Here is a 10643-nt window from a genome sequence, read left to right as displayed (position 1 = left end):
AATAAATAAATAAATAAATAAATAAATAAATAAATAAATAAATAAATAAATAGATAAAAAGAGATTAAGGGGAAGATTTTACTCACGGGATGGGAGAATAAAGGGAAAGGAGAGATTTCAGGGAAAAGGGAACTCTGGTGAAAACTAGGGAGTGGGAAACACTTTCTTGCCTCCACTATAGACTGGAAGAGGGTTCTAAATAGAAGGCCCAAGTCTCAGCCCCATCATCCAGGAACCATTATCATCTGGTAGTTTTTTGGAAGGGCCCTTAGACCTCATCTATTCCAACTCTTTTATTTTATGGGGGCGGAAATGGAGGCCCAGAAAAGTAAGGGGACTTATCCAATGTAATACACTACTAGTTGCTCCAACTTTGTTTTCAGCCAAGAAGGATGCTATTGGTGGCATATCAGCAAATTACTAGTTTCAGTTGGTCAGTCAATAAGCATTTATCAGGTGCCTTCAGTGTGCCAGGCATCGTGCCAGGCTTGATTCTGGGATCCAAAGACAAAAGTGAAACAGCTTTTGCCTTCAAGAAACTTACATTCTACTATGAATCTGCATGTTTACAGAGAAATAAATACAGGTTATATATGGGATAAATTTACAAAGACTTGGAAGAAAGATCTCTTCCAACTGGGGGGATTAAGAAAGTTTTCTTGAAGAAGGTAGTTCTTGAGCTGGGTCTCATAGGGAGCTGTGTACTTTCTCCTGTGGCAGTTCAGCTTCTCTTTTAAAACTATTTTCTTGTACTCTTTGGGACAGGTGGATTTTATGGGTAGCACAACACACTATTAATTGGGCTTAGAATTGTTTTGTTTTGTTTTGTTTTTAATTTATTTTTTGGACAGCTTCCTGATATCTAATGTCCGAAGAAAGTGACTCTCTGAGAACAAGCCCATCTGCGGCCTCTCTCTCTGAAAATGAGCTACAGTTCCCCAGACAGCCTGGTTATGTGTGCTCCCTGACTGAGGAGCTCATCACCAAAGCCCGGGAGGAGCTGCAGGAGAAGCCAGAGTGGCGGCTCCGGGATGTTCAGGCCCTTCGAGACATGGTCTGTAAAGACTACCCCAGCCTAAGTACATCACTGGACGATGCTTTTCTCCTGCGCTTCCTGAGGGCCCGAAAGTTTGACTATGACCGAGCCTTGCAGCTTCTGGTCAACTATCACAGCTGTCGGAGGAGCTGGCCTGAAGTGTTTGATAACCTGAAGCCCTCTGCCCTGAAGGAGGTCCTGGGTTCAGGCTTTCTCACTGTGCTGCCTCATTCAGACCCTCGAGGCTGCCAGGTAGTTTGCCTTCGTCCAGGTATGTTTCTCGAATGTTGATTGTCTCTAGGAGCTTGGGATGCATTTGGTTTTTGTGGTGATTTAGGATAAATTTTCATAGGTTTTCAAGCAAAAAGGGACCTGGGAGATCCTCTAGCCAACCCCTGCATTTTACAGAAAAGTAAACTGAGGCCCAGAAGAAGAACATGGCTTGGTGAAAGTCCCATCATAGAATAGACTTGGGATTTATCATCTGACTCTAGATGACCCCATGTTCCCTTTCCAGAAGTCGACAATAGTTCTTTGTGTCCTCTCTAGCCCTGTGAGCAGAGGGAAAGGAGCCATCTAGTTAGCTCAGTGATTGTTTAGTCATGGGAGGAGAGCCCTGTACTAGAGCTCTGGTAGGGCCTATAAAACTGGGAAATCTTGAAGTCTGGACCCCGCAGTGGACAGTGTGACCATTGGCTGAGGCCTAGCTTAGCGAAGCACTCATTGCCAGAAGGCTGGCTACCATCAAGGAACTTTTAACCACTAAAACTCATGGAAATGTCTCTGTCAGTGGAGGAGGTTATGGTGGTGGTGGTATGGGCAGGAGGGCATGTTAGCTATCTATATAATATTTCAAGAGCCACCACATGGAAGATGGAGTCTGTGCCAGCAGAGGGAGCTTCCTACCAGTAAGACCATGGACTGCTGTAAGTGTGAGTAGAGCAGCACAAAACTACCATGCAATCATAGGGTTCCCTTTAATGGAGAATGAGCCAGGCCTGCCCAGCAGAGGCCCAGATGGGGGAATCTACAAAAGGGCAGGCAGATAGCGTCAAGAGCCCTAGACTGGGTGTCAGGAAGCCTGGTTTGCCATCACAGCTCTGACACCTAATCAGCTCTGGGACCGAAATCGCCTAAGCATCCGAGCTTCAGGCTCAATTCTTATAAAGTGGGATAATAATCCCAGCCTCCCCTGCCTCCACTCAGGATTGTGAGGAAGGCACTTGGTAAACCTTACAATGCTGAGCTAGCACCAGGAGAGCTTATTCTGGGATGTTCTCTTCTAACTGCTGTGTGGGATAAAAACAAGCATCCACCCCACGCAAATTAAAAACACCTGGAATCAGAAAGTGAGCGTAGAAGAGACAGAAGTTTAGTTCTTCTTTTTCATGAGAAAGAGCAAATGCCAATGCCCGAGCACAGATACAGACATTATATCAGTGGGGGTACGAGACCCCTCCACCCCTCCTCTGTCCGACTCCTTTTGTCTGGGGGCCAGCAAGATACATAGTATGTGCTCGTCACAAGCCCCTCCTTGGGAGGTTAGGTTATGGGGAGGTAGCCATTTCCTTGAGAGTGACTTCCTCAGCTTCTAAAGGTATGAAGAGTGATATCCTGCCTTCCTTGTTTCTGGAGCTGTCAGGATGTCTGTAGATAAGAGGCATAAGAGGCCTCCCATCTCCCAGCTCTGCCTCCTAAATCTACTAAGCAAAATAATCATGAAGTCCTTGAAATGAAAACAGACTCGCTTATACATTCCATTCTTAATTGGGGAAGTAAGCTGGATGCTTTACCTTGAGGAGGACACCCTTAATTTTATCTCATTCAGTGCCACGGCTTGGGGCTCCCAACCCCGAGAGGCCTGTGAATCTGGGAGCAAATAAAATAGCTTAGAAGTGAGTAATCCCACTAGTCTGGGCCTAAACTTGCACAACAGACATATAGGCCAGCACTGGGCCCATTCTGGGCCTGTGTTTCTGGTTATGCTGGTGTCAAGTCTGTTTTAGTCCCTGGTTAACAGGAACTGTTTCTGCTTTTCTCTCTATCCCCTGTGCCTAGCACAGTGCCTGGCCAAAAGTCATCTATTAGTAAATGCTTATTGTTTGATGATGTCTTGGTTAACATGACTCACCCTTTTTTTACTCCCATTAACTTAAAATCCACACTGAAAGGATCAATTATTCTGTATTATTCATTGACCAAAGTCAGTGACCCTCCCCTTACATTTACACACATATGCATCCCACCCTAGGCATATTAACCAATATCCTAAAAACAGTTAGAATTGAAAGTAAAAGGCATCCTAAGTCAATAAAATTACACTTGTTATCAGCAACATAACAAGTAAATAAATAAATAAACGAACAAACAAACAAATAAATAAAATGAAATAAAACGGATTTTGAGGCAAGAGAGCTAGGCTATATTTCTGGTTCACTCCCTAAGATCATGTACCTTGAGCAAACCTCATCTACTCCCTGAGTCTGTTTCCCCATTTGAAATATGAGAGGGATAGCACTAGATATTCTCTAAGGTTACTTCCAGCTCTGTTAGTCTAAAATCAAAGAAAGAATTATGAGGCAAACGCTTTTTTAAACCCTTACCTTCTGTTCTAGAAACAACTCTGAGACAGAAGGACAAGGGCTAGGGAAATGGGATTAACTGACTTGCCCAGGGTCACAGGGCTAGAAAGTGTCTGAGGCCAGATTTAAACCCAGGTCTTCCCTACTCCAGGCCTGGTGCTCTAACCACTGAGCAACCCAGCTGCCCCAAAGCCTACATTTTGTAATCAGTAAAAGATAAGGCTGGAATTAGGGGAGTTTGAACTGTTGTCATCATTGTTATTATTACCCCCCATGGCAGGGGTCGGCTACCTTTTTGGCCGTGAGAGCCATAAACGCCACATTTTTTAAAATGTAATTTTGTGAGAGCCGTACAGTGCTCACAGTGTGAACTCCTGTAACAGCGCCTGAAAAAAAATGGACTTTATGGTTCCTGCAGAAAGAGCCATATCTGGCCCTCAAAAGAGCCAGATATGGCTCAAGAGCCATACATTGCCGACCCCTGGTCCTTGGGAATGTGAGCAAATCACTTAGCCTCTTTAAACCTTAGTTTCCTTATATGCAAAATGAGGATAACAATACATGTAATAATAGTTAGCATTTGTTTAGTGCTTAAAATTTTGCAAAGTCCTAGACTGAGATTCAGGAGGCCTGGTTTGCCATCACAGCTCTGACACCTAATCAGCTCTGGGACCGAAATCACCTAAGCATCCGAGCTTCAGGCTCAATTCTTATAAAGTGGGATAATAATCCCAGCCTCCCCTGCCTCCACTCTGGGTTGTGAGGAAGGCACTTGGTAAAGCTTACAATGCTGAGCTACCGCTAGGAGAGCTTATTCTGGGATGTTCTCTTCTAACTGCCAGGGTTTGGAGTTCCCAACCCAGAGTGTTAACAACCCTGTGTGAAGTGGGTGCTGTTATGATCTCCACTTTGCAAATGGGGAAGCTGAGACCTAGAAGTTAAATGCCCAAGGTCACACAGCTAGTAAGTGACTGAGAGAGATTTGAAGAAAGGCAGAGGGTTCTTAACCTTTTTTCTATTGTTTCATGGACCTCCTTGAGTCTGGTAAAGCCTATGGACCCCTTCTCAGAATTGTGCCTAAATACATAAAATAAAATAGAGTTTGACAATGGAAGCCAATGATATTGAAATGTAGTTATCCAGGTATTAAAAATGGAGAAATAGGAGCTAGTTCCCTGACTGTCCAGGCCACACACTCACTCCATCCACTTTGCAGTCTAGCTGCTGCTAGAGCTCACAGTTTGACAGCCCGACTTTAGAGGAGAGCGAGCGGCAGCAGGAAGCCCAGGGCTCGTGCTGACTCAGATGGGCAGGGTGGTCCTAGGCAAGGCCCTGAGCCAGCGCCCGGCTGCTTTGGCAGCTCTCTAAGCTTCAGAGTTGCAAGGAACATTCAACCCCTCATCTGGGACTTTCCTAGTGCAGTGATGGGCAAACTTTTTAAAGAGGGGGCCAAAGGACAGGAAATGTTCATCTGTCAGTCTGTTTCTAAGGCAACTCTTTCCAAATTTCATTGTATTATATCCTACTCATTGTATTCATCAGATTAGGAATAATGTCCCTCAGCTGGCTGGATAGAACATTTCAGGGGGCCACATCTGGCCCACAGGCTGTAGTTTGCCCATCACTGTCCTAGACAGTATCAATGAAATCCCAGGCCCAGACCCTAGTCCTGCCCCCTCCTTCATCACAAGCCTACTGAGGAAAATGCTTTGTAAATTGTTAATGCTATTGAAGTGTGATCTGTGCATTGCTATTATTGTTCATTTCTCCCCTCTTTTATCTTGCAATCTTAGATAGATGGATCCCAAGTAACTACCCAATTACTGAGAACATTCGTGCCATATACTTAACGTTAGAAAAGTTGATTCAGTCCGAGGAGACCCAAGTGAATGGAATTGTCATTCTTGCAGACTACAAAGGAGTTGGCTTAGCCAAGGCTTCCCATTTCGGTCCTTTTATAGCCAAAAAAGTGATTGGAATTCTCCAGGTAAGGTCTCTACTTGGTTTGGGGAACAATTCATATATGCATTAATTAGTCAGTTGATACTTTCTCCTTTATTCTTCAGGTTGAAGGATGGAGGGAGAATTTGACTTTTCTCTTAGAATCCTGCTCATTCTTTCTCCAAGCTCTGGATGATTGGAAAGTTTCACCTTATACTGTGGGTCACCTGTGGCCCTGGTGGCTTCCTTGTCTTATAGTTTGGACGAAATCAGCTCTGAAAACCTAAAGTAGAAAGAGCCAAGAAGGCCAGCTCCTCAGAAATTGGTTTTTCTTTTCCTAGGAGATAGAATCTCACTTTTGCAGTGATGTATATAAAATTCACATAGATGAAAATTTCCAAGCCAAACCTTTAAAAATGTTTTACCTCAAATTGTATGGTGTTTTCTTTTGTACTTTTAGATTTTTTCCCAATTACATGTAAAAATAATTTTTTATCTCTATTTTTATGAGAGAATCTGAATTCTCTCCCTCCTTCCTCTTTCCGTCTTTGAAAAAGAAAGCAATTTGAAATAGATTATACGTGTGCAGTCATATAGACACACACTTCCATATTGCTAATATGTTGTAAAAGAAAAAACAGACATCTCCCCACCAAAAAAAAAAAAAACAAACCCCCAAAAACAGAAAAATAAAGAAAGTTTAAAAAATATTATTTGATCTGCATTCAAACTCCATTAGTTCTTTCTCTGGAGGTAGATAGCATTTTTCATATGATTTTTTTAATCTTAGTATCTTAGTATCTTTAATCTTAGTACCATTTCTAAGACAGAAGAATGTCAAGAGCTAGGCAGTGGGAGTCACCTTGCTCAGGGTCACACAGCTAGGAAATGTCTGAGGTTAGATTTGAACCCAGGTCTTCCTGATTCCAGGTCTGGTGCTCTATCTACACTGAGCTACCTATCTGCCCCCATATGATAATGTTTTCAAAGTGCTTCTTAGCATTTGTGACACAAGGCCTGGTGCTCTTTCCATCTCCCATGGTGCTAGGGAAGGGGCCTTGCATTCTACATGGCTGTGCTAGCAGGACCCTCAAGTTGGAAAGCTTGGCAAAGATTCTGTGCCTGCTAGCTAAGGACCCAGAATCTAGCAAAGGGCATTTGACAGTCTGGCAATCAGAAGGTTGGTCCCCAATGCGGACATTTTTTTAGCCAATGAGGGTTTGAAAGACATGTGTTCACAGGAGGCGTGTGCCCATCTTTCACTCCCAGGGACTCGTGACTGATGGAAAAGGCTCTCCACCACCCTAGAACTTCCCCGCTACTCGTCCTGCCTCCGGGCTCTCTGGTCCCTCTGATGTACTGTCTCCTGTTAGTCTTCCCAATACGCTGTGCCACTGCTCACCTTACCTTCCTGCCCCAAAGGGCCCTGTGGTACCATTGTTGCCTGAATAAAGACCAAACCCTATAACTTGATAAAATCTTTACCTTCTGTCTTTGAAGCCATACTAGTATTGGTCCCAAGGCAGAAGAACAATAAGGGATAGGCAATGCCCTTCCCTCTCTAGCTCTTTACTTCCAAGTCGTGCTCATCCTTCAGAGCCCTGCCCCGATGCCACCTCTCCCATCAAGATTGACCAACTCCCCTAACTCCCAGCCACAAGTAACCTCTCCACCCTCTTCGGTAGCATTGTGTACAGTATATGCCCTGCTTGGACTAATATATGCTAGTGCCTTTCTCTGGTACTGGGCTGTGAATTCCCTCAAGGCACGGATTGGGGCTCCCTCCTTCAAAAGCCTTACACAGAATGGGTGTTTGGTGTTTATTGAATGAATGAATCAGGAATGCGGTATAAGAAGTGAGCAAGTGATTGATTGTGTGTGTGTGTGTGTGTGTGTGTGTGTGTGTGTGTGTGTGTGTGTGTAGAAGCCTGCCTGTTTCACACTGTGGTTGTGATCATCAAATACAATATGAAAATGCTTATAAATTGAAAAACCACAAAACACACGTGAGCTATTACTATTTAATTCAATTAATAGAGTTTATGCATGGAGTGATGGGAGATGTCCCAGAAATTGTTTTCTACAGAGGTTTCCAGATGGCCTAAAATCTATTTTCTTTTTTTTACCACAGGATGGTTTTCCCATTAGAATAAAAGCTGTCAATATTGTAAATGAACCTCGAATATTCAAAGGCATTTTTGCTATCATAAAACCGTTTCTGAAGGAGAAAATAGCAAACAGAGTGAGTAGCTTACTTCTTCTTGTCAATGGTAGTTTTAAATATTGGCTTCTACCATTCCCTTCCCTTTTTTGAAAAGATTTGGGACTGTGAGTGTAGTACTTTTTTAATGTGTTAGTTTTGCTTAACTCCCCACCCCCTTTTTTTATCCTTTCTATGGGAGATAATGGCTCTCTGGGAGGGGGAAGAAGAGGGGATGCAATGAGAAATGTAGGTGATGTAAAAACAAAATATATTCATACAAATTTATTTTTAAAATAAAGTTTTAAAATATTTGCCTTCTTCGATCGTGTGGCTATTCCCTTTAGATGTTTTCCTTAGAGATACAGATTTTCCCCCTACTATCTTATTTTTGATAAGATGAATGAATGTTTAAACTTGTTGTTTGTGTGTCTGGGCAGACTAATTGTGGAGATTCAAGCTGATAATTTCGTCTGTAAAATGAGGGGTTTGGACTCCACATTATCTAAGGATCCTTCTAGCACTGGCATTCTATGATTCTGAAATTCCTTCTAGTTCTAATAGTCTATGATCTAGGAATCTCTGAAGTTATAAATATATAATATAAATAAACATACAAATTTATATATAAGTAAACATATAAATTTATATATAATACAAATAAATATAAGTATCCCTTCTACATCACAGGGATTAGGGGCATGGGACCTGCGCAATCTGGAAAATCCTCTTAAAATTGTTTGACTCTTCCTTTGTACCAGAGAAGAAGTCTGATTTTTTTTCTTTTTTCTTTTATGGGCTGTTTACAGCATCTTATTGTAAAATTGGATTAAGTACTTGGTCATTGGCTATATAGTTTCCAAACTTTTTCTGTCATCTACTGCCCTTTGTGTGTTATCTGCAGTTTCCACAAAACTCTCTCCAATTCCCATTTAATTTCTTATGCACCCTGCGATGTGTTAGAACTATGATGGGGAAAGTTGCAATGTGGAAGGGATACCTATATATAAAGTTATATATGATATATAATATAAATTTATTTCTACAAATATGTATATATAGATAAATATAGATCTAAGTATAGATAGATATAAAATATAGTTAAAGATTGATATGATATAAATATATAAATAGCTCTGAAATTATCTGTGATCTAAATCCAACAACCAAAGCAATCTTCTGGGAACAAAAGAAGAAATTTGTCAAGTTAACATCATGGAGACAGTGACTAATCCACGTTCTGCCTCTCCTAGCCATGTAACCTTGTTCTTCTGCCTCACCTTCAATGTCTCATCTCTAAAATGAAGGAGGTTAGATGATGAATTTGAATCCCTTCCAACTGTAGAACTCTGATCCTATGTTTCTACTGACTGACCCTCTCTCACCTTTAGTTTCCTTATCTGTAAAGTGAGGGGAGCAGCAAAGGTGATCTAGGTCTTATCCAGCTCTGAGATTTGGAGTTTTAAGGCCCCTTCCATCTCAGACCTTCTGTGAAGTCTTGGCTTCAGGTCATCTGGGAATTTACTAGGAAAGCTGCCACTATTTCTGACCCTGTTTACTTTTTAATATCTTGACTTGTGTCTAAAAAGTGAGGTCAGAGGGAGCTACAGTTGCTAGAAAGGTGCCTCAAAAGAACTTTGGTGATTTCTTATGAAACAGAAATTTTAGTCATAAATACGCTATTTGAATGATTTTCAAAAGTTATTTACTCAGTTCTTAATGGCTGTGTAACAGTTGTCTGGACTTTCAGGAACTGGAAATAGAGAACTGAAATCTCTCTCCCTAACTCCCCCCACCCCTTTTTTATTCTAGTTTTGTTGTCTGGGAAGAAGTTAGCTTTTATACTGTGGATTTCCACAAGAAGTAGCCAAATTAGGGCCTTGCTATTACTAAAGCCAACTTTGGGGCCAGTCACTCAAGTACTTTTACTTAATATTGCCAGAAAGGAACTAGGTCAGGGGTCAAGAGACCTGGGTCTTATTCTTATCTCAGTGACTTGCTAGCTATATGATTGCTTCCCCTCCTGAGCCTCAGTTAATTCATCTGTAAAAAAGGTTATGATAGCTACTCTTCTACTCACCTCCTAAGGTTATTGTATGCCTTAAAAAAAAAGTATATGAAATACTCTGTAACAGTAAAAGGCTGTAGAAATGTGAGCAATCCCTCTTCTTCACCTTGGTCTCTTTGTCCTCGGTGGAATTTTGTAGCAGCAGGAGGAAAAGCAGTTCTGTCCTGACATCCTTATACATATGCTTCATGAACTCTTCCCTATTTGTTTCCCCTCAGTTTTTCCTTCATGGATCTGACTTGAATTCTCTACACTTGAACCTTCCAAAGAGTATCCTTCCTAAGGAGTATGGCGGCACTGCTGGGGAGCTGGACCCAAATGCCTGGAACGAGGTGCTGCTGGCCTCAGAGGAGGACTTTGTGAAGGAGTTCTGTAGGCCTCTCCCTTCCAGCAGTAGCCTCCTCCAGGAGACCCTGCTGTTGGAGGGAATAACCTCTGAGGTGCCTGGTGATGAGTCCCTTCGGGGAGTAAAGTCGCAGCTGTACTCCTGCTATTAACCAAGAAGTCACGTAGTTTTCTACATATGTTGCAGCCTTTAAAGTAATTTTTCTCCCTCTTAAAGCATAAAAGGAGAATCTGAAGTCCCATGAGTTTGGCCCTATCCACTATAATTGAACTAATAGGACAGAATTTAAGTCGGATGAGGCTGCTTTAAAAGACAACTATATATTACAGAGGGTGGCATGTAGGTAAGTTGCTTGAGAATTAGTTTAAGACAACCCTTTTGTAGTCTACCTTTATGCCCCTTGGGGAGAGTGCCAGTGGTCAAGTTTCATGAACCCCACTTTGAGCTCCTTCATCCGGTAGCTATACTTT

At 42.1% G+C, this 10643-nt stretch overlaps 1 protein-coding gene across 2 annotated transcripts; it reads left to right on the top strand.

Moving 5' to 3' along the window:
* The first annotated feature begins 795 nt into the window (after window positions 1-795).
* On the top strand, window positions 796-10324 carry TTPAL (alpha tocopherol transfer protein like). Of its 2 annotated transcripts, none has more exons than XM_044661084.1 (4): window positions 796-1307; window positions 5412-5503; window positions 7691-7801; window positions 10046-10324. In XM_044661084.1, exons 1-4 carry the CDS (start codon window positions 866-868, stop codon window positions 10322-10324), a joined length of 924 nt encoding a protein of 307 aa, XP_044517019.1. In that variant the 5' UTR covers window positions 796-865. The 2 variants fall into 2 exon arrangements, with proteins under 2 accessions (XP_044517019.1, XP_044517018.1); XM_044661083.1 differs by having other exon boundaries at window positions 5412-5605.
* Window positions 10325-10643: the final 319 nt, after the last annotated feature.

The sequence above is a fragment of the Gracilinanus agilis genome, chromosome 2 (assembly GCF_016433145.1).
Source record: "Gracilinanus agilis isolate LMUSP501 chromosome 2, AgileGrace, whole genome shotgun sequence".
Taxonomy (NCBI): domain Eukaryota; kingdom Metazoa; phylum Chordata; class Mammalia; order Didelphimorphia; family Didelphidae; genus Gracilinanus; species Gracilinanus agilis.
The sequence above is the reverse complement of the archived record's forward strand: the minus strand, read 5'-3'. Positions and strand labels throughout refer to the sequence as shown.

Bases quoted from the DNA above. Each gene is read 5' to 3' on its own strand.
- TTPAL (XM_044661083.1), top strand. From the start codon at position 866: ATGTCCGAAGAAAGTGACTCTCTGAGAACAAGCCCATCTGCGGCCTCT. The intron at 1,308-5,411 runs GTATGTTTCTCG...TTGCAATCTTAG, and splicing joins GGTAGTTTGCCTTCGTCCAG to ATAGATGGATCCCAAGTAAC. The intron at 7,802-10,045 runs GTGAGTAGCTTA...GTTTCCCCTCAG, and splicing joins AGGAGAAAATAGCAAACAGA to TTTTTCCTTCATGGATCTGA.